At 51.6% G+C, this 24,048-nt stretch overlaps 1 protein-coding gene across 2 annotated transcripts in view; it reads right to left on the minus strand.

Annotated features, from left to right (window-relative positions):
• Positions 1–1,370: 1,370 nt before the first annotated feature.
• tbrg1 (transforming growth factor beta regulator 1) overlaps positions 1,371–24,048 on the minus strand; it is a 76,200-nt gene continuing 53,522 nt past the window's right edge. For both annotated transcript variants that reach the window (XM_085970132.1, XM_085970134.1), the window contains exons 14-17: positions 14,672–14,814; positions 10,473–10,589; positions 2,503–2,613; positions 1,371–1,652 (exon numbers count right to left, since the gene is read on the minus strand). In XM_085970132.1, the coding sequence (XP_085826258.1) occupies positions 1,513–1,652; positions 2,503–2,613; positions 10,473–10,589; positions 14,672–14,814 (511 nt within the window). In that variant the 3' untranslated portion in view covers positions 1,371–1,512. The remainder of the gene's footprint in view (positions 1,653–2,502; positions 2,614–10,472; positions 10,590–14,671; positions 14,815–24,048) is intronic.

Genomic DNA, 24,048 nt, shown 5'->3' on the forward strand with positions numbered 1-24,048 from the left:
AGATGGCCACCCTTGGTGATACCATTCACAGGCACAGGGCTACCTCCACATGTATGCTCTCGCCTCTCCACCACTTCCCGCACCCCACCCCAGCTCCTCCGCCTCTGCAGCCCTTATTTATGCCTGGTCACTTCTAGATTCAACTGTCCCAATGCTCCTCCCTTCATAAACTATGACTTGTCCAAAATGTAGCGACGTGTCAAGTCCGGCACGGAGTCTCATTCATCCACCGTCCCCTCCTCACTGACCTCCTCCAGCTCCCCCGGCCCTCAACTTATTCTTAGCTATAAATCCCTCCATGGCCTTGTCCACCGCCCACAACCTTTGCACGTACTTCCAACCTATAAGCCCTCCCAAGTGCTCCATTCCTCTGATTCTGGTCCTCTATTGTTCCACCCGATCCCTTCATCCCAGCAATACTGGGTAGAGCCTTTGGCTGCATCAGCCCCGCTCTCTGGATCGCTCTCCCTAGACTTCTTTGTCTCTCCACCTCTTTCTACCTTCAACTTTTCAAAACTCATCACTTCAACAAGTTTTCTGCCGCATCTCCTAATCTCCCTTCCTGGTGCAGCAGGTATTCCCGAAGCCCGTCGGTGAAGCACCTTGTGACGCTGATTGTTGTTGCTGGTCGGATCAGCACTTCTTCCCACCCCACAAGCTGTGTGTTTTTTTTAATTGAAGCCTTTTTTAACCTCAGTAAGGAGGAATGTGCCTGTTCGGTGCCTCCATTCTTCTTTAGACTGATTGGAAAAGACGATGATTTTTTAACACGCCTGTCTTCAGTACATGTGCAGAGGTCTGGGTGCCCCTTTTCCATAGTGTCCTCCAACAGAACAGAGGCGGTGGACGGTGTCGAAAGCAGAGTTGGGTACGGTGACCGGGCTCTCCCAAAACCCAAGACCAGCATCAAAATGCCCTCAACCTGTTTCAGGTTATTCAGCACCACACCCGGGAGCACAGCTCGAAGCAGAGGGGTGTTAGGTGTGGGTCATGCTGTTACAAGAAGTGGCAGGGCAGGGTGTCACTGAGTAACGGCACTGCATTGGTGATTGGATGTGTGATAGAGGCTGATTGGAAATGTTTTCAGCAAGTTGGGGAGGTAGCGGTTAGGGTGAAACACGGTTCCTCGCGGGGGCGGGGAGTAGAAGTTAGGGGGAAGCATGGTTCCCCAGACCCCCGCCCCGCACGCCCCCAACACTGAACCCAATCTCCTGGAAGGATTGGAACCGCTGCTATCCAGAATCCCACACACGGTAAGGTGGGAGGTCGATGCAGGTCCTCCAGCGCTGAGAGACACTGAGCTGAGAGACTGCCATGAACAAATTAGAAACTGCGCATCAGAGAATAAATAAAACAAAAAGCACTGAGGGTTTGATAATCTGTAAAATTTTATCACCAATTTAAATCTGTCCGTGTGCGGAACGTCGATGTCACGGGAGGCAGCTCCACATTCACAGAGCACCAGCTGCCTCCCTCCACCCTGTGGGCTCTCACCACCCAGCCCACAGTGTCTCATTCAGGCAGTTTGGGGGAACTGAATGAGGCAGGTGATGACACGTGCTGTTGCGGTGAGGTAATCCGTTGCTGTGGGGATGGTATCTGTGGTAACACAGGTTGCTGGGAAGCGAGGTTTCTATTTAACTCCAGTGAAGCTGCAATGAGATTTCAGGAATGTCAAGGGAGGAATCACAGAAAAAGGTCATTCAGGCAAACAAGCTAGTCTGCCAGTGCTTTTCTCCATGAGCCCCTTGTCTAACCCCACCCTCCTGCTCACTCCCCATACCTTTCATATCCCACCCAGTCTAATCCCACTCTCCCCCTCACTCCCCATACCCTTTAATATCACACCCAGTCTAATCCCACTCTCCTGCTCACTCCCCATACCCTTTAATATCCCACCCAGTCTAATCCCACTCTCCCCCTCACTCCCCGTACCCTTTAATATCACACCCAGTCTAATCCCACTCTCCCCCTCACTCCCCGTACCCTTTAATATCACATCCAGTCTAATCCCACTCTCCCCCTCACTCCCCGTACCCTTTAATATCACACCCAGTCTAACCCCACTCTCCCCCTCACTCCCCAAACCCTTTAGTATCCCACCCAGTCTAATCCCACTCTCCGCACCCTTTAATATCCCACCCAGTCTAATCCCACTCTCCATACCCCTTAATATCCCACCCAGTCTAATCCCACTCTCCCCCTCACTCCCCATACCCCTCAATATCCCACCTAGTCTAACCCCACTCGCCTGCTCCCGTACTGTTTAACATTCCTTTCTTTCAACAACTATACTGATCCACTTCATCACCTACCTCACCCGATCAGTGCAACCTGCCCCATCACCCGCCCCTCCGCTCCATCACCTACCCACCCTGCCTACCACACCTGCCTAATGAACCAGTTCACCGCCTCTTACAGCCGCCCTCTCCAATGCCACACCCACCTACTTCCTCTCCCAAAGTTAAAAGAAATTGTGAATTTTAAGTGGTTTACAAGTACCTCGCACCAAAGCCCCTGATGACGTGCTTGAAGAGAGCAAGGAGTGAAGGCTACTTGGAGTACGTGAGGGTGAAGACTGCAGTCTTGGTGCAAAGTGAAGACTCGTGCTGCCTGATGGGGCAAATGAAAGGAAATATGAACAACAATAACACAAACCGTAACCATAACCGAGCAAGCAAAGAACACGGAGAGGAGAGCACACAGACTGCCATTATAAAACAGGTCAGCTGTTAAGAAGCAGGTAAGAACCCTTCACAACAGAAGATTAAAAACAGCTGTTGTTACAAAATTGAACATCTTCTTACTTCTACTGAAAGAGTAAACAAGGAACTCCAGTCAGGCCTCGTCATCTATCAAACAAGGTTTGTCCAGACGGCAAAAGGAAGAGAACCTTGGAGGGAGATGTGAAGAGATGTGAAAGTCCAGATTTGATGTAGAGTGAGTCATTGGTCACATTGCCTGAAGGTTCAGCTAATGGTACTTAAAGGTGATGGCTTTTCAGAAGTTACAACAAAAAGTAGGAGGAATCAGAACAAGTCAGGAGTAAATTCTGCTACAAGAGGATTCTCTTTTTATTCACATTTGTCCACAATGTTTAGTTCTTTTCTTATTTTGCTTTTATAAACTTTCTTTCGCATTTACTTTATTTTACATTTTGCCTCGCTTAGATTTCGCTATTTGTATTAAGAAGCAGGGAGGCAGAGGTTTAGGGAGGGAATTCCAGAGCTTAGGGCCTCGGCAGCTGAAGGCCCGGCCGCCAATGGTGGAGCGATGAAAATCAGTGCTGCGCAAGAGGCCAGATTTGGAGGAGCGCAGGGATCTCGGAGGGTTGTAGGGCTAGAGGAGATTACAGAGATAGGGAGGGGCGATGCCATGGAGGGATTTGAACATGAGTATGAACATTTTAAAATCGAGGCGATGCTTCACTGGGAGCCAGTGTAGATCAGCGAGCACAGGGGAGATGGGTGAACGAGGCTTGGTGTGAGTTAGGATACGGGCAGCAGAGGTCTGGATGATCTCAAGTTTATGGAGGGTAGAAGATGGGAGGCCAGCCGGGAGTGCGTTGGAATAGTTGAGTATAGAGGTAACTAAGGCATGGATGAGGGTTTCAGCAGCCGATGAGCTGAGGCAGGGGCGGAGACAGGCGATGTTACGGAGGTGGAAGTAGACAGTCTTGGTGATGGAGAGGACATGGGGTCGGAAGCTCAGCTCGGGGTCAAATAGGATGCCAAGGCTGCGAACGGTCTGGTTCAGCCTCATACAGTGGCCAGAGAGCGGGACGGAGTCAATGGCCAGGGAACGGAGTTTGTGGCAGGGACCAAAGACAATGGCTTCGGTCTTCCCAATACTTAATTGGAGGAAATTTTGGATCTCGGTCAAGCAGTCTGGCAACACAGAGGCAGTAGAGGGGCCGAGAGGTTGTGAGGTAGAGCTGGGGTCAGTGTACATGTGGAACCTGATGTTGAGTGTTCAAATGATTTCACCCAGGGGCAGCATGTAGAGAAGAAATAGGAGGGCGCCAAGGATAGCTCCTTGGAGGACACCAGTTCAAGGACTTTGGAAAGGAAATGGAGGTCAGCAGTTTAGTGGGAATATGGTCGAGGCAGCAGAGGGCGGATCCCATGAACACGATGAGCTCGGAGAGGGAATAAGGGGAGATGGGAGAGAAACTGGAAAAAGATGCAAATCTTCACTTCTTCTATAGGCTACAGCTGGGGACAGTGCTTTTGATCTCTGGTGGCCCCAAACTGCTGCAGCACAGTCACAAGCTGAAACAAAGTGAGGCCAGAGAACAGTTCCACATTATGAGGTCACCCGGGGGCGGCGCGGTCACCCGGGGGTGGCGCGGTCACTATGGAGCAGTGCGGTCACTATGGGGCGGCTTCCTGATGGTTGGTGATTTTATTTCTGCCCGAGGGTGGTTTTGGTGGAGAAGTTTGAGCCAATCAGTGTGTTTTGGGTTCTGTGTATATGCTTTCCATGTGTTCTAATACACATTAAAATAACTTAATTTCTTGAATTTGAGCCCCCGGCATAAAACTGCCCAAGTCCTTGCCCTTTCTCAGGGGTTACAGGGATAATTGGGTGAAGCAGAGGCACAGAACCCAAAACAGAGCCAGAGGGGATGGAAGCGTGAAATACAGGATTGAAGAATGAAGATCACAAAGGCAGTTTTGAAATCTAGCTTTGTTTGCCGACCTTCTCATGCGCTGGGGGAGTCTCCCCAGGAGGACCAATCTGCGAGAGAATGGAGTACGAGAAATGGGTTTCACAGTTTGAAATCTTAGCGATGGAGTTTCTGAAATCTTTTTTTTAAAGAAGGAGTTGCAGAGTAAACAGTGAGGAGGATAGCAACAAGCTTGAGGAGGACAGAGAAAGACTGGTGAAATGGGCAGACACATGGCAGATGAAATTTAACGCAGGGAAGTGTGAAGTGATACATTTTGACAGGAAGAATGAGGAGACACAATATAATGGTACAATTTTAAAGGGGTGCAGGAAGAGAGAGACTTGGGGGTGTATGTACACAAGACTGAGGGGCCTAGATAGAGGAAGGACCTATTTCCCCTAGCAAAGAGGTCAATAGCCAGGGGGCATAGATTTAAAGTATTTGGTAGAAGGATGAGAGGGGAGTTGAGAGCTTTTTCACCCAGAGGGTGGTGGGGGGGGTTCTGGAACTCACTGCCTGAAAGGGTGGTCGAGGCAGAGACCCTCATTGCATTTAAAAAGTACTTGGATATGCACCTGAAGTGCCGTAACCTACAGGGCTACGGACCAAGAGCTGGGAACTGGGATTAGGTTGGAGAGCTCTTTGTCGGCCGGCACAGACATGATGGGCCGAGTGGCCTCCTTCTGTGCCATAAATTTCTATGATTGTATGAAGTTTTTGAAGATGGCAGGACACGTTGAGGAGGTTGTTAAAAAAGCACACGGGACCCGTGGTTTTATAAATAGCGGTATAGGGCACAAAACAAGGGAGTTATATTAAACCGTTATAAATCACTGGTTAGGCCTCAGCTGGAGTATTGGGTCCAATTCTGGGCACCACACTTTAGGAAGGATGTCAAGGCCTTGGAGAGGGTGTGGACGAGATTTACTAGAATGGGCACTTGTCCAATAGATTCGGGGTTCTTGCAACCCTTGTGGACAAGTGCAGGGACTGCGGGAAGGACGAGCAAACTGACCATGACACCGTGGTACAGGAAGCCCTTCAAGTGGGGGGGGAGTAAAAAGGAAGGTGGTTGTAGTAGGCGACAGTATAGTTAGGGGGATAAAACTATTCTCTGCAGCCAGGAACGTGAGTCCCAAAGGCTATGTTGCCTACCCAGTGCCAGGGTAAAAGACATCTCCTCCAGGCTGGAGAAGAACTTGGAGTGGGAGAGGGAGGATCCAATTGTCATGGTCCACGTAGGTACCAACGACATAGGTAGGACAAAGAAAGAGGTTCTGCTGAGAGAGTTTGAGCAGCTAAGGACTAAATTAAAAAGTAGACCCACAAAGGTCATAATCTCTGGGTGATTACCGGAGCCACGAGCAAACTGGCATAGGGTCAATAGGATCAGGGAGATGAATGCGTGGCTCAGAGATTGGTGTGGGAGAAGTTGGTTTTGATTCGTGGGGCACTGGCACCAGTACTGGGGAAAGAGAGCTGTTCCGTTGGTACAGACTACACCTGAACCATGCGGGGACCAGAGTTCTAGCGAATTGAATAACTAGGGAGGTAGATAGGGCTTTAAACTAAATAAGGGGGTGGTGGGGGGCGGAGGAGAGGAGGGTCCCGGTGGAGAGAAATCTAGAATGCTGAAGATTAAAGACAAGGAAGCAGTGCAGGAACGTGATTGGGGTAAGGATAACCAGATTGTGTCAGGAGGGAACAGAGCGTACAAACAAAGGAGTGCACGAACAAATAGGGTCCGGGTAAGAAAAAATGGTAATAAGACAAATAGCGCCATAGTACAAAAAAATGTTAAGATGTCTAAAAATGTTAAAAAGACAAATCTAAAGGCACTGTATCTGAATGCACAAAGCATTCGTAATAAGGTAGACGAATTAGCAGCGCAAATAGATGTAAACGGATACGATATAATTGCGATTACGGAGACATCGCTGCAGTGTGACCAAGGCTGAGAGCTGAATATCCAAGGATATTCGATATTTAGGAAGGACAGGCAAAAAGGAAAAGGAGGTGGGGTGCTGATGTTAGTAAAGGATGAAATCAGAGCAATAGTGAGAAAGGATATTGGCTCAGAAAATCAAGATGTAGAATCAGTCTGGGTGGAGCTAAGAAGCACCAAGGGGCAGAAAACATTGGTGGGATTTGTCTATAGGCCTCCAAACAGTAGTGGTAATGTAGGGGATGGCATCAAACAGGAAATTAGAGATACATGTAACAAGGGTACTATAGTAATCATGGGTGACTTTAATCTACATATAGACTGGCCAAACCAAATTAGCAATAACACTGTGGAGGATGAATTCCTGGAGTGTGCACGAGATGGTTTTTTAGACCAGTACGTTGAGGAGCCAACTAGGGGACAGGCTATCCTAGATTGGGTATCGTGCAATGAGAAGGGGTTAATTAATAATCTTGTGCGGGGTCCTTTAGGGAAGAGTGACCATAACATGATAGAATTCTTCATTAAGATGGAAAGTGAAGAAGTCCAATCTGAAACTAGGGTCCTAAATCTAAACAAAGGAAACTACAATGGTATGAGGAGTGAGTTGGCTATGATAGATTGGGGAGCTTCATTAAAAGCCATGACGGTGGATAGGCAATGGCTAACGAATTTAAGGAACGAATGCATGAATTGCAACAGTTATACATTTCTTTCTGGCGCAAAAACACAAAAGGAAAAGCGGCCCAACCATGGCTAACAAAGGAAATTAAGGATAGTATTAGATCCAAAGAGTCATATAAAGTTGTCAGAAAAAGTAGCAAGCCTGAGGATTGGGAGCAGTTTAGAATTCAGCAAAAAAGGACCAAGAGATTGATTAAGAGGGGAAAAATAGAGTATGAGAGTAAACTTGCAAGGAACATAAAAGCAGACTGTAAAAGCTTCTACAAGTATGTAAAAAGAAAAAAAGAGTAGTGAAAACAAATGTAGGTCCCTTACAGTCAGAAGCAGGAGAATTTATAATGGGGAACAAGGAAATGGCAGAGCAATTAAACAAATACTTTGGTTCTGTCTTTACGGAAGAGGACACAAATAACTTCCCAGAAATGCTAGGGAAACAAGGGTCTAGTGAGGAGGAGGAATTAAAGGAAATTAGTATTAGTAAAAAAGTAGTGCTGGAGAAATTAATGGGACTGAAAGTTGATAAATCCCCAGGTCCTGATAATCTGCATCCCAGAGTACTAAAAGAGGTAACCATGGAAATAGTGGATGCATTGGTTGGCATCTTCCAAAATTCTATAGATTATGGAACAGTTCCTGCAGATTGGAGGGTGGCAAATATAACCCCACTATTAAGAGGGAGAGAGAAAACAGGGAACTAACACCATTAGCCTAACATCAGTGGTAGGGAAAATGCTAGAGTCTATTATAAAGGATGTGATAACAGGACACTTAGAAAATATCAACAGGGTTAGACAGTCAACATGGATTTATGAAAGAGAAATCGTGTTTGAAAAACCTACTGGAGTTTTTGGAGGATGTAACTGGTAGAATAGATAAGGGAGAACCAGTGGATGTGGTGTATTTGGATTTTCAGAAGGTCTCTGATAAAGTCCCACATAAGAGGTTAGTGTGCAAAATTAAAGCACATGGGATTGGGGGTACAGGAAACTTCCTGTTATCTGGCACGGACGGGACCGACGTGGTGCCGGTTCATCGAAAATTCCGGATAACCGAACGCTATAGTAAAAGATACGGAGCTGAGAGCTCCGTATAAAGCAACAAACCCTGTTGCGCTTCAGAACAATGGGCACAAGTTGCAAGCGTCTCTGTAGCTTAGTAACAGCTGCAGCTACACCCTTGCACAGCAACAAATGGAGTAAAAAAAGTAATAAAAGTTACCTGAACCTACTCCTGAATTTTGCCGGTTAACCGACATTTCCGGTTATTTAGGGGCCGGTTAATCGAAAGTTTCCTGTAATATACTGGCATGGATTGAAAATTGGTTAACAGACAGGAAACAGAGAGTAGGAATAAATGGGGTTTTTTCGGGGTGGCAGGCAGTGACTAGTGGGGTACCGCAGGGATCAGTGCTTGGGCCCCAGCTGATTTGGATGAGGGAACCAAATGTAATATTTCCAAGTTTGCTGACGACACGAAACTAGGTGTGGTTGTTAGTTGTGAGGAGGATGCAAAGAGGCTTCAAGGCGATTTAGACAAGTTGAGTGAGTGGGCAAATACATGGCAGTTGCAGTAGAACGTGGATAAATGTGAAGTTATCCACTTCGGTAGGAAAAACAGAAAGGCAGAGTATTATTTAAATGGTGATAGATTGGGAAATGTTGATGTACAAAGGGACCTGGGTGTCCTTGTACATCAGTCACTGAAAGCAAACATGCAGGTGCAGCAAACAGTTAGGAAGGCAAATGGTATGTTGGCCTTCATTGCAAGAGGATTTGAGTACAGGAGCAAGGATGTCTTACTACAGTTATACAGGGCCTTGGTGAGACCACACCTGGAGTACTGTGTGCAGTTTTGGTCTCCTTACCTAAGAAAGGATATACTTGCCATAGAGGGAGTGCAGCGAAGGTTCACCAGACTGATCCCTGGGATGGCAGGACTGTCGTATGAGGAGAGATTGTCGACTAGGCCTGTATTCACTAGAGTTTAGAAGAATGAGGGGATCTCATTGAAACGTATAAAATTCTGACAGGGCTAGACAGACTGGATGCAGGGAGGATGTTTCCCCTGGCTGGGGTGTCTAGAACGAGGGGTCACAGTCTCAGGATACGGGGTAGGACATTCAGGACTGAGATGAGGAGAAATTTCTTCACTCAGAGGGTGATGAACCTGTGGAATTCTCTACCACAGAAGGCTGTGGAGGCCAAGTCACTGAATATATTTAAGAAGGAGATAGATAGATTTCTAGACACAAAAGGTATCAAGGGGTATGGGGAGAGAGCGGGAATATGGTATTGAGATAGAGGATCAGCCATGATCATATTGAATGGCGGAGCAGGCTCGAAGGGCCGAATGGCCTACTCCTGCTCCTATTTTTCTATGGTACCAGGGATGAGGGACTTCAGTAATGTGGGGAGACTGGAGAAGTTGGGGTTGTTCTCCTTGGAGCAGAGAAGGTTCGGGGGAGATTTGAACGGTTTTGGTAGAGTAAAAGAGAAACTGTTTCCAGTGGCAGGAGGGTCGATAACCAGAGGACACAGATTTAAAATAATTGGCTAAAGGACAAGACGGGAGACGAGGAGAATTTCTTTTACGCAGCGAGTTGTTAGGATCTGGAAGGTGCTGCATGAAAGGGCGGTGGAAGCAGATTCAACAGTAACTTTCAAAAAGGGAATTGGAGAAATAGTTAAAGGGGAACATTTGCAGGACTACGAGGAAAGAGCGGGTGGGAGTGGGACTAACTGGACGGCTCTTTCAGAGAGCCAGCACAGGCACGATGGGCTGAATGGCCTCCTTCGGTGCTCTGAGATTTGATGATTCGATGAGTTCATTCAGAGCTAATCCAAACTGAAAGGCATCAGAGACAGGAGCTACAGGAATTTGGAAACCAGATACCTTCACACTTTAAAGAAAATCCAGTAAGAAACTCACACAGGCCAAGCACAGAATTAGCAGTTCAGACGTAAAGTATTTTTCTCTCCGAGGCTGGGGTGGGGAAGGTAGGAAGATGCAATCTCCTGCTCCACACACTCACAGCTGTTGAGCGCACAGACTGTGTAAATACATAACTGAATCAGGAAGATTCCACAGTATTGTGTCTGAACCCCTGGAATATTAACACACATTGAGGTGCATGCTCACTAAATAAAAAAGCAGCAAGAAGTTTTCACTAACCTGTGGTGTGCAGCCTAACAGCAGCGAGGCTTCCTGTTTGCTGGATACCTGAAGGCAGAGTAGGTATGGAGCCGGACTCAATCGGGATTCCACGCTTCTGATCTGAAGCCAAATGCTCTGGTGGGTAAGATCGCTGTCAGTTTGAGAAATTCTGTATGGGTATAGTACACAGGTCCCGCAAACATCGAGACAACGCCTGTTAAAACGGAGCACCCAGCTCTCCCAAAGCCAGTGGGTAAGTAGCTCTGAGTAGTGCGGCTGGGTTAGTTCAATCCCCGGGCGATGGGGGGTCAGTGTGTGCTGGGTTAGTTCAATCCCCGGGCGATGGCGGGTCAGTGTGTGCTGGGTTAGTTCAATCCCCCGATGGAGGGTCAGTGTGTGCTGGGTTAGTTCAATCCCCCAATGGAGGGTCAGTGTGTGCTGGGTTAGTTCAATCCCCGGGCGATGGAGGGTCAGTGTGTGCTGGGTTAGTTCAATCCCCAGGCGATGGAGGGTCAGTGTGTGCTGGGTTAGTTCAATCCCCGGGCGATGGGGGGTCAGTGTGTGCTGGGTTAGTTCAATCCCCGGGCGATGGGGGGGTCAGTGTGTGCTGGGTTAGTTCAATCCCCGGGCGATGGCGGGTCAGTGTGTGCTGGGTTAGTTCAATCCCCCGATGGAGGGTCAGTGTCTGCTGGGTTAGTTAAATCCCCCAATGGAGGGTCAGTGTGTGCTGGGTTAGTTCAATCCCCGGGTGATGGGGGGTTCAGTGTGTGCTGGGTTAGTTCAATCCCCGGGCGATGGAGGGTCAGTGTGTGCTGGGTTAGTTCAATCCCCAGGCAATGGAGGGTCAGGGTGTGCTGGGTTAGTTCAATCCCCAGGCAATGGAGGGTCAGGGTGTGCTGGGTTAGTTCAATCCCCGGGCGATGGGGGGGTCAGTGTGTGCTGGGTTAGTTCAATCCCTGGGCGATGGGGGATCAGTGTGTGCTGGGTTAGTTCAATCCCCGGGTGATGGAGGGGGGGTCAGTGTGTGCTGGGTTAGTTCAATCCCCGGGCGATGGAGGGTCAGTGTGTGCTGGGTTAGTTCAATCCCCGGGCGATGGAGGGTCAGTGTGTGCTGGGTTAGTTCAATCCCCCCAATGGAGGTTCAGTGTGTGCTGGGTTAGTTCAATCCCCGAGCGATGGAGGGTCAGTGTGTGCTGGGTTAGTTCAATCCCCAGGCGATGGGGGTCAGTGTGTGCTGGGTTAGTTCAATCCCCCCGATGGAGGTTCAGTGTGTGCTGGGTTAGTTCAATCCCCGGGCGATGGAGGGTCAGTGTGTGCTGGGTTAGTTCAATCCCCAGGCGATGGAGGGTCAGTGTGTGCTGGGTTAGTTCAATCCCCGGGCGATGGAGGGTCAGTGTGTGCTGGGTTAGTTAAAACCCCCTGATGGAGGGTCAGGGTGTGCTGGGTTAGTTCAATCCCCCGATGGAGGGTCAGTGTGTGCTGGGTTAGTTCAATCCCCGGGCAATGGAGGGTCAGTGTGTGCTGGGTTAGTTCAATCCCCGGGCGATGGGGGGTCAGTGTGTGCTGGGTTAGTTCAATCCCCGGGCGATGGGGGGTCAGTGTGTGCTGGGTTAGTTCAATCCCCGGGCGATGGGGGGGTCAGTGTGTGCTGGGTTAGTTCAATCCCCGGGCGATGGGGGGGTCAATGTGTGCTGGGTTAGTTCAATGCCCGGGCGATGGAGGGTCAGTGTGTGCTGGGTTAGTTCATTCCCCTCGATGGAGGGTCAGTGTGTGCTGGGTTAGTTCATTCCCCTCGATGGAGGGTCAGTGTGTGCTGGGTTAGTTCAATCCCCGGACGATGGAGGGTCAGTGTGTGCTGGGTTAGTTCAATCCCCGGGCGATGGAGGGTCAGTGTGTGTTGGGTTAGTTCAATCACCGGGCGATGGGGGGTCAGTGTGTGCTGGGTTAGTTCAATCACCGGGCGATGGGGGGTCAGTGTGTGCTGGGTTAGTTCAATCCCCGGGCGATGGAGGGTCAGTGTGTGCTGGGTTAGTTCAATCCCCGGGCGATGGAGGGTCAGTGTGTGCTGGGTTAGTTCAATCCCCGGGCGATGGGGGGTCAGTGTGTGCTGGGTTAGTTCAATCCCCGGGCGATGGAGGGTCAGTGTGTGCTGGGTTAGTTCAATCCCCGGGCGATGGAGGGTCAGTGTGTGCTGGGTTAGTTCAATCCCTGGGCGATGGAGGGTCAGTGTGTGCTGGGTTAGTTCAATCCCCGGGCGATGGGGGGTCAGTGTGTGCTGGGTTAGTTCAATCTCCGGGCGATGGGGGGGGTCAGTGTGTGCTGGGTTAGTTCAATCCCCGGGCGATGGGGGGGTCAGTGTGTGCTGGGTTAGTTCAATCCCCCGGCGATGGGGGGGTCAGTGTGTGCTGGGTTAGTTCAATCCCTGGGCGATGGAGGGTCAGTGTGTGCTGGGTTAGTTCAATCCCCGGGCGATGGGGGGTCAGTGTGTGCTGGGTTAGTTCAATCTCCGGGCGATGGGGGGGTCAGTGTGTGCTGGGTTAGTTCAATCCCCGGGCGACGGAGGGTCAATGTGTGCTGGGTTAGTTCAATCCCCGGGCGATGGAGGGTCAGTGTGTGCTGGGTTAGTTCAATCCCCGGGCGATGGAGGGTCAGTGTGTGCTAGGTTAGTTCAATCCCCGGGCAATGGAGGGTCAGTGTGTGCTGGGTTAGTTCAATCCCCGGGCGATGGAGGTTCAGTGTGTGCTGGGTTAGTTCAATCCCCGGGCGATGGGGGGTTAGTGTGTGCTGGGTTCGTTCAGTCCCCGGGCGATGGAGGGTCAGTGTGTGCTGGGTTAGTTCAATCCCCGGGCGATGGAGGGTCAGTGTGTGCTGGGTTAGTTCAATCCCCGGGCGATGGAGGGTCAGTGTGTGCTGGGTCAGTTCAATCCCCGGGCGATGGAGGGTCAGTGTGTGCTGGGTTAGTTCAATCCCCCGGCGATGGGGGGTCAGTGTGTGCTGGCTTAGTTCAATCCCCGGGCGATGGGGGGTCAGTGTGTGCTGGGTTAGTTCAATCCCCCGGCGATGGAGGGTCAGTGTGTGCTGGGTTAGTTCAATCCCCGGGCGATGGGGGGGTCAGTGTGTGCTGGGTTAGTTCAATCCCCCAATGGAGGGTCAGTGTCTGCTGGGTTAGTTCAATCCCCGGGCGATGGAGGGTCAGTGTGTGCTGGGTTAGTTCAATCCCCGATGGAGGGTCAGTGTGTGCTGGGTTAGTTCAATCCCCGGGCGATGGAGGGTCAGTGTGTGCTGGGTTAGTTCAATCCCCGGACGATGGGGGGGTCAGTGTGTGCTGGGTTAGTTCAATCCCCGGGCGATGGGGGGGGTCAGTGTGTGCTGGGTTAGTTCAATCCCCAGGCGATGGAGGGTCAGTGTGTGCTGGGTTAGTTCAATCCCCGGACGATGGGGGGTCAGTGTGTGCTGGGTTAGTTCAATCCCCGGGCGATGGGGGGGGGTCAGTGTGTGCTGGGTTAGTTCAATCCCCAGGCGATGGAGGGTCAGTGTGTGCTGGGTTAGTTCAATCCCCAGGCGATGGTGGTGACCCTCAGTGAGGGTTCTGTTGCCGACTGTAACGGAGCGACTCATGTTGGAGAGGATGCGTGTCGATGGGTCTGCATAGGATCGGGCTCAACACGATGCCCTCCATGGTTCAATAGCCCACCTAAAGTTACTGTCTAATTTTAGCACTTGGGCCCAGTACCTGAGGGTTTTGCGCACTTGTGGAACTGTCACTGCCTTTATGAGAAGAGGGCAGAAAATGATAAAAGTTTTGTGTCTGGTGCACCTCCGCCAAGCTGTAACTGGGTCAGAGAACCATGGTTAAAACAAAGAGGGTCTGAGCCAATCAAAAACCACAGCTCGGAAAAGCTACCAATCAGCAATGGACTGCAATACAACAAACCTCCAATCAAACCGTTCGAGCTGCCGTTGGCCATTTCGGTTCCTCGAGCCACTCAATGTAAACAGTTGAAGTAATGTTTATAACAAAGGTAAAAAATTACACAATTCTGCAAAAAAAATCACTTCACCATAAACTTATTCTCTTAAAGCAAAGGGATAAAGTTACCGATACAAAGGGAAAACTTACCAAATATCCCATAAATATTTCCTGATAAAACTATTTTTCACAAGTTACCGCACCATTCCAATGGTTGTTAAGTGGATGAATTGGACGGTGTTATTACCTGATGTGGGCCGATTGCTCGGCCTCTCCTCAAAGACCCGCTGTCTCAGGGCCTCAAAACTCATGGAAACATCATCTTCAGGCAGCCCGTGTGGCACCTGCCCATCTCCGGGCCGACACACCTCAAACCTCACCCAGCGATAGCTGCAAAATAAAGGGCACATCTCAGGTGCTTCCAACTTCTCAACTCCTTCAGAACAAGCTTAGTCATGGGCGTGCACAATCAGCAATCCATTGTACGGTTCCAGACAGAGCACAGTCTGCCGTCCATTGTACGGTTCCAGACAGAGCACAGTCTGCAATCCATTGTACGGTTCCAGACAGAGCACAGTCTGCCGTCCATTGTACCGTTCCAGACAGAGCACAGTCTGCCGTCCATTGTACGGTTCCAGACAGAGCACAGTCTGCAATCCATTGTATGGTCCCAGACAGGGCACAGTCTGCCGTCCATTGTACGGTTCCAGACAGGGCACAGTCTGCAATCCATTGTACGGTTCCAGACAGAGCACAGTCTGCCGTCCATTGTACGGCTCCAGACAGGGCACAGTCTGCAATCCATTGTACGGTTCCAGACAGAGCACAGTCTGCAATCCATTGTACGGTTCCAGACAGAGCACAGTCTGCCGTCCATTGTACGGTTCCAGACAGGGCACAGTCTGCAATCCATTGTACGGTTCCAGACAGAGCACAGTCTGCCGTCCATTGTACCGTTCCAGACAGAGCACAGTCTGCCGTCCATTGTACGGTTCCAGACAGAGCACAGTCTGCAATCCATTGTATGGTCCCAGACAGGGCACAGTCTGCCGTCCATTGTACGGTTCCAGACAGGGCACAGTCTGCAATCCATTGTACGGTTCCAGACAGAGCACAGTCTGCCGTCCATTGTACGGCTCCAGACAGAGCACAGTCTGCCGTCCATTGTACGGTTCCAGACAGAGCACAGTCTGCCGTCCATTGTACGGCTCCAGACAGAGCACAGTCTGCCGTCCATTGTACGGCTCCAGACAGAGCACAGTCTGCCGTCCATTGTACGGTTCCAGACAGGGCACAGTCTGCCGTCCACTGTACGGTTCCAGACAGGGCACAGTCTGCAATCCATTGTACGGTTCCAGACAGGGCACAGTCTGCCGTCCATTGTACGGCTCCAGACAGGGCACAGTCTGCCGTCCATTGTACGGTTCCAGACAGGGCACAGTCTGCCGTCCATTGTACGGTTCCAGACAGGGCACAGTCTGCCGTTCTTTGTACGGTTCCAGACAGAGCACAGTCTGCCATCCATTGTACGGTTCCAGACAGGGCACAGTCTGCCGTCCATTGTACGGTTCCAGACAGAGCACAGTCTGCCGTCCATTGTACGGTTCCAGACAGAGCACAGTCTGCCATCCATTGTACGGTTCCAGACAGAGCACAGTCTGCCGTCCATTGTACGGTTCCAGACAGAGCACAGTCTGCCGTCCATTGTACGGTTCCAGACAGGGCACAGTCTGCCGTTCTTTGTACGGTTCCAGACAGAGCACAGTCTGCCGTCCATTGTATGGTTCCAGACAGGGCACAGTCTGCCGTTCTTTGTACGGTTCCAGACAGGGCACAGTCTGCCGTTCTTTGTACCGTTCCAGACAGAGCACAGTCTGCAATCCATTGTACCGTTCCAGACAGAGCACAGTCTGCCATCCATTGTACGGTTCCAGACAGAGCACAGTCTGCCGTCCATTGTACGGTTCCAGACAGGGCACAGTCTGCCGTTCTTTGTACGGTTCCAGACAGAGCACAGTCTGCCGTCCATTGTACGGTTCCAGACAGGGCACAGTCTGCCGTCCATTGTACGGTTCCAGACAGGGCACAGTCTGCCGTCCATTGTACGGTTCCAGACAGAGCAGAGTCTGCCGTCCATTGTACGGTTCCAGACAGGGCACAGTCTGCCGTCCATTGTACGGTTCCAGACAGGGCACAGTCTGCCGTCCATTGTACGGTTCCGGACAGGGCACAGTCTGCAATCCATTGTACGGCTCCAGACAGGGCACAGTCTGCAATCCATTGTACGGCTCCAGACAGGGCACAGTCTGCCGTCCATTGTACGGTTCCGGACAGGGCACAGTCTGCAATCCATTGTACGGTTCCGGACAGGGCACAGTCTGCAATCCATTGTACGGTTCCGGACAGGGCACAGTCTGCAATCCATTGTACGGCTCCAGACAGGGCACAGTCTGCCGTTCTTTGTACGGTTCCGGACAGGGCACAGTCTGCAATCCATTGTACGGCTCCAGACAGAGCACAGTCTGCCGTCCATTGTACAGTTCCGGACAGGGCACAGTCTGCAATCCATTGTACGGCTCCAGACAGGGCACAGTCTGCCGTTCTTTGTACGGTTCCAGACAGAGCACAGTCTGCCATCCATTGTACGGTTCCAGACAGGGCACAGTCTGCCATCCATTGTACGGTTCCAGACAGAGCACAGTCTGCAATCCATTGTACGGTTCCAGACAGAGCACAGTCTGCCGTTCTTTGTACGGTTCCAGACAGAGCACAGTCTGCCATCCATTGTACGGTTCCAGACAGGGCACAGTCTGCCGTCCATTGTACGGTTCCAGACAGAGCACAGTCTGCCGTCCATTGTACGGTTCCAGACAGAGCACAGTCTGCCGTCCATTGTACGGTTCCTGACAGGGCACAGTCTGCAATCCATTCTACGGCTCCAGACAGGGCACAGTCTGCCGTCCATTGTACGGCTCCAGACAGGGCACAGTCTGCCGTCCATTGTACGGTTCCAGACAGGGCACAGTCTGCAATCCATTGTACGGTTCCTGACAGGGCACAGTCTGCAATCCATTGTACGGCTCCAGACAGGGCACAGTCTGCCGTCCATTGTACGGCTCCAGACAGGGCACAGTCTGCCGTCCATTGTACGGTTCCAGACAGGGCACAGTCTGCAATCCATTGTATGGTTCCAGACAGGGCACAGTCTGCCGTCCATTGTACGGTTCCAGACAGAGCACAGTCTGCCGTCCATTGTACGGTTCCAGACAGGGCACAGTCTGCCGTCCATTGTACGGTTCCAGACAGAGCACAGTCTGCAATCCATTGTATGGTCCCAGACAGGGCACAGTCTGCCGTCCATTGTACGGTTCCAGACAGAGCACAGTCTGCCGTCCATTGTACGGTTCCAGACAGAGCACAGTCTGCCGTCCATTGTACGGTTCCAGACAGGGCACAGTCTGCAATCCATTGTACGGTTCCAGACAGAGCACAGTCTGCCGTCCATTGTACGGTTCCAGACAGAGCACAGTCTGCCGTCCATTGTACGGTTCCAGACAGGGCACAGTCTGCCGTCCATTGTACGGTTCCAGACAGAGCACAGTCTGCCGTCCATTGTACGGTTCCGGACAGGGCACAGTCTGCAGTCCATTGTACGGTTCCAGACAGGGCACAGTCTGCCGTCCATTGTACGGTTCCGGACAGGGCACAGTCTGCAGTCCATTGTACGGTTCCGGACAGGGCACAGTCTGCAATCCATTGTACCGTTCCAGACAGGGCACAGTCTGCCGTCCATTGTACGGTTCCAGACAGGGCACAGTCTGCAATCCATTGTACCGTTCCAGACAGAGCACAGTCTGCAATCCATTGTACGGTTCCAGACAGAGCACAGTCTGCAATCCATTGTACGGTTCCAGACAGAGCACAGTCTGCCGTCCATTGTACGGTTCCAGACAGAGCACAGTCTGCCGTCCATTGTACGGTTCCAGACAGAGCACAGTCTGCCGTCCATTGTACAGTTCCAGACAGAGCACAGTCTGCAATCCATTGTACGGTTCCAGACAGGGCACAGTCTGCAATCCATTGTACGGTTCCAGACAGAGCACAGTCTGCCGTCCATTGTACGGTTCCAGACAGAGCACAGTCTGCCGTCCATTGTACGGTTCCAGACAGGGCACAGTCTGCCGTCCATTGTACGGTTCCAGACAGGGCACAGTCTGCCGTCCATTGTACGGTTCCAGACAGAGCACAGTCTGCCGTCCATTGTAAATCATCGCTGAACCTGACCTTGCTCTCAGCTGATGTCCAAACCCACAGTTTCAACCAGGTTCGCTGGGAGCAGGAACCCCGTGCAAAACTCCCCTCCCTAGCCCAGAGGCACTGAGTCAGTTGTGTTGCCCTCTCTCGCCACCCCAGCTGCAATCCACCAACTCAATCTTGACCGGGTTCTGGACCTGTGACATTCCTGCTCTGTGTGACTAAACTCACCGAGCTAACTGTAATAGCTAGTACACCACCAGGTGGCATCTTTATCAACTAAACCAGCTTTCATTTTTATTAAAACCCAAACAGTGATTCCACAGTCAGGGCCAGTGCCACTCTACAGAACTCACACTATGCCGTGCCAACGAGCAGCTGACTTTCCATTCATGGGTTTGATCTGAAATTAGCAAATATAAGTGTTTGCAACTTGACTCAGTGGTAGCACTCTAATTTCTGAGTCAGATGGTTGTGGATTCAAACACGACTAAGACTTGAGCTCATAATCTAGGTTGACAGTACTGAGGGAGCGCCGCACTGTCGGAGGGGCAGTACTGAGGGAGCGCCGCACTGTCGGAGGGGCAGTACTGAGGGAGCGCCGCACTGTCGGAGGGGCAGTACTGAGGGAGCGCCGCACTGTCGGAGGGGCAGTACTGAGGGAGCGCCGCACTGTCGGAGGGGCAGTACTGAGGGAGCGCCGCACTGTCGGAGGGGCAGTACTGAGGGAGCGCCGCACTGTCGGAGGGGCAGTACTGAGGGAGCGCCGCACTGTCGGAGGGGCAGTACTGAGGGAGCGCCGCACTGTCGGAGGGGCAGTACTGAGGGAGCGCCGCACTGTCGGAGGGGCAGTACTGAGGGAGCGCCGCACTGTCGGAGGGGCAGTACTGAGGGAGCGCCGCACTGTCGGAGGGGCAGTACTGAGGGAGCGCCGCACTGGCGGAGGGGCAGTACTGAGGGAGCGCCGCACTGTCGGAGGGGCAGTACTGAGGGAGCGCCGCACTGTCGGAGGGGCAGTACTGAGGGAGCGCCGCACTGTCGGAGGGGCAGTACTGAGGGAGCGCCGCACTGTCGGAGGGGCAGTACTGAGGGAGCGCCGCACTGTCGGAGGGGCAGTACTGAGGGAGCGCCGCACTGTCGGAGGGGCAGTGCTGAGGGAGCGCCGCACTGTCAGAGGGGCAGTGCTGAGGGAGCGCCGAACTGTCGGAGGGGCAGTGCTGAGGGAGCGCTGCACTGTCGGAGGGGCAGTGCTGAGAGAGCACCGCACTGTTAGAGGGGCAGTACTGAGGGAGTGCTGCACTGCTGGAGGGGCAGTACTGAGGGAGCGCCGCATTGTCAGACGGGCAGTACTGAGGGAGTGCTGAACTGTCAGAAGGGCAGTACTGAGGGAGCGCTGCACTGTCGGAGGGGCAGTGCTGAGGGAGTGCTGCACTGTCGGAGGGGCAGTACTGAGGGAGTGCTGAGGGAATGCTGCGCTGTTGGAGGTGATCTTTTTTGGAGGATATTAAACCGAGGCCCCATCTACCGTCTCAGGTGGACGTAAAAGATCCCATGGCACTATTTCAAAGAAGAGCAGGGGAGTTCTCCCCAGTGTCATGGCCAATATTCGTCCTTCAACCAATGCCTAAAACAGATTAGCTGGTCATTTATCGCACTGCTGTCTGTGGGACCGTGCTGTGTGTAAATTGGCTGCCGCGTTTCCCACATTACAACAAAGACTACATTTCAAAAGTAAAACGCTTTGAAGTTGTGAAAGCTGCTAAATAAATGCACAGTGTTTGTAGCCTTACCATACACAGTGCCCAACTTTCCTGGAACTCCATGTTTGAATCCCTCCAAGCAGGTTTCGGCCCTGCGTCAGTACCAAAACGGCTCTTATCGAAAAAGAGAGACTTGCATTTCTATAGCGCCTTTCATGACCACTGGACGTCCCAAAGCGCTTTACAGCCAATGAAGTACTTTTTGAAGTGGAGTCACTGTTGTAATGTGGGAAACGCGGCAGCCAATTTGCGCACAGCAAGCTCCCACAAACAGCAATGTGATAACGACCAGATAATCTGTTTTATGTTGATTGAGGGATAAATATTGGCCAGGACACCGGGGAGAACTCCCCTGCTCTTCTTCGAAATAGTGCCATGGGATCTTTTATGTCCACCTGAGGGGGCAGACGGGGCCTCGGTTTAACGTCTCATCCGAAAGACGGCACCCTCAGACAGTGCAGCACTCCGAATATTGCACTGGAGTGTCAGCCTGGAGTGGGACTTGAACCCACAACCTTCTGACCCAGAGGCGAGTGTACTACCCACTGAGCCACAGCGGACACAAGTCACAAATGATATCCTGCATGACTGACAGTGGTAAACTAGCCCTCCTCGACCTGTCTGCAGCCTTTGACACGTGGACCACTCCATCCTTCTCCAACACCTCTCTACCGTCGTCCAGCTGGGTGGGACTGCACTCACCTGGCTCCATTCTTATCTATCTAATCGTAGCCAGCGAATCACCTGCAATGGCTTCTCTTCCTGCTCCTGCACCATTACATCTGGTGTCCCCCAAGGATCTATCCTTGGCCCCCTCCTATTTCTCATCTACATGATGGCCCTCAGCGACATCATCGAAAACAGAGCGTCAGTTTCCACATGTACGCTGACGACACCCAGCTCTACTTCGCTCGACCGCTTCGCTGTCTCTAAATTGGCAGACTGCTTGTCCGACATCCAGTACTGGATGAACAGAAATTTCCTCCAACTAAATATTGGGAAGATCGAAGCCATTGTCTTCGGTCCCCACCACAAACTCCGTTTCCTGCCCATCGACTCCGTCCCTCTCCCTGGCCATCGACTCCGTCCCTCTCCCTGGCCATTGACTCCGTCCCTCTCCCTGGCCATTGACTCCGTCCCTCTCCCTGGCCATTGACTCCGTCCCTCTCCCTGGCCACTGACTCCGTCCCTCTCCCTGGCCACTGACTCCGTTTCCTGCCCATCGACTCCGTCCCTCTCCCTGGCCACTGACTCCGCCCCTCTCCCTGGCCACTGACTCCGTCCCTCTCCCTGGCCATTGACTCCGTCCCTCTCCCTGGCCACTGACTCCGTCCCTCTCCCTGGCCACTGACTCCGTCCCTCTCCCTGGCCACTGACTCCGTCCCTCTCCCTGGCCACTGACTCCGTCCCTCTCCCTGGCCATTGACTCCGTCCCTCTCCCTGGCCATTGACTCCGTCCCTCTCCCTGGCCACTGACTCCGTCCCTCTCCCTGACACTGACTCCGTCCCTCTCCCTGATCACTGACTCCGTCCCTCTCCCCGGCCACTGACTCCGTCCCTCTCCCTGGCCACCGACTCCGTCCCTCTCCCTGCCCACCGACTCCGTCCCTCTCCCTGCCCACCGACTCCGTCCCTCTCCCTGCCCACCGACTCCGTCCCTCTCCCTGCCCACTGACTCCGTCCCTCTCCCTGCCCACTGACTCCGTCCCTCTCCCTGCCCACTGACTCCGTCCCTCTCCCTGCCCACTGACTCTGTCCCTCTCCCTGCCCACTGATGCACTATCAATTGCTACAAAAGACTGGAAAGTTGAGAAAGTAACAGACAGGCTTTTATTACCAAAGAACAGAGCATGCCTCTTGTGGTTGCCTGGTATCCAAAAGGGCCGGGGGCTGCCGAGCAGCCACCTTTATATCCAGCCATGAGGGTGGAGCCAGGGGCGGAGTCAGCTGAGGCATGCACAGACAAGTACAACAATATGCAAGAGTGAACAACAGTACTAACAGTGAACAACAGTACTAACAACAGTGGTTTACCACACCCACTGTCTGAGGCTGAACCAGACCGTTCGCAACCTTGGCATCCTATTTGACCCCGAGATGAGCTTCCGACCCCATATCCTCTCCATCACCAAAACTGTCTACTTCCACCTCCGTAACATCGCCCGACTCCGCCCCTGCCTCAGCTTATCGGCTGTTGAAACCCTCATCCATGCCGTTGTTACCTCCAGATGCAACTACAGGAAACTTTCTGGTATCCGGCACCGACGGGGCGCCGGTTCATCAAAAATTCCGGATAACCGAACGCTATAGTAAAAGATACGGAGCTCAGAGCTCCGTATAAAGCAACAAACCCTGTTGCTTAGCAACAGCTTCAGAACAACGTCCACAAGTTGCAAGCGTCTCTGTAGCTTAGCAACAGCTGCAGCCACACGCTTGCACAGCAACAAATGGGCTAATAAAAGTTACCTGAACCTACTCCTGAATTTTGCCGGTTAACCGACATTTCCGGTTATTTAGGGGCCGGTTAATCGAAAGTTTCCTGTATTCCAATGCTCTTACAAAAGCAAAATACTGCGGATACTGGAAATCGGAAATAAAAACAGAAAATGCTGGAAATACTCAGCAGATCAGGCAGCATTTCTGGAGAGAGGAAGAGTTAACGTTTCAGGTCGATGATCTTTCATCAGAACTGCTATTCCAACGCTCTCCTGGCTGGCCTCCAACCTCTATAAACTTCAGCTCATTCTAAACTCTGCGGCCCGTATCCCAACTAGGGAACAGGCTATTTTAGATCTTGTATTGTGTAAAGAGACAGGGTTAACTAGTAATCTCATAGTAAAGGGTCCTCTGGGGAAGAGTGATCATAATATGATAAAAGTTCAACATTGAGTTTGAGAGTGAAATACTTCAGTCGGAAACTAAGAACATAAGAAATAGGAGCAGGAGTAGGCCATACGGCCCCTCGGGCCTGCTCCGCCATTCAATAGGATCATGGCTGATCTGAATCTAGACTCACGTCCACTTCCCTGCCCTCTCCCCATAACCCCTAATTCCCTTATCTGCTAGGAAAATGTCTATCTCCATTTTAAATTTATTTAATGTTGCAGCTGCCACAGCTCTCTGGGGTAGCAAATTCCATAGATTTACTACCCTCTGAGTGAAGAAGTTTCTCCTCATCTCAGTTTTGAAAGGGCAGCCCCTTATTCTAAGATTATGCCCCCTAGTTCTAATCTCACCCATCAGTGGAAACATCCTCACCGCATCCACCCGATCAAGCCCCCTCACAATCTTATATGTTTCGATAAGATCGCCTCTCATTCTTCTGAACTCCAATGAGTAGAGTCCCAACCTACTCAACCTTTCCTCATAAGTCAACCCCCTCATCTCTGGAATCAACCGAGTGAACCTTCTCTGAACTGCCTCGAGAGCAAGTATATATTTTCTTAAATATGGAAACCAAAACTGCACGCAGTATTCCAAATAAGCCAATTACATAGGCATGAGGGGCGAGTTAGCTAAGGTAGATTGGGAAATTAGATTAAAAGGTATGATGGTAGATAAGTAATGGCAAACATTTAAAGAAATATTCCAAAATTCTCAACATTGAGAA

The sequence above is a fragment of the Somniosus microcephalus genome, chromosome 29, assembly GCF_052327205.1.
Source record: "Somniosus microcephalus isolate GS21.2 chromosome 29, FLI_Smic_1.0, whole genome shotgun sequence".
In the NCBI taxonomy this organism is placed as follows: Eukaryota; Metazoa; Chordata; class Chondrichthyes; order Squaliformes; family Somniosidae; genus Somniosus; species Somniosus microcephalus.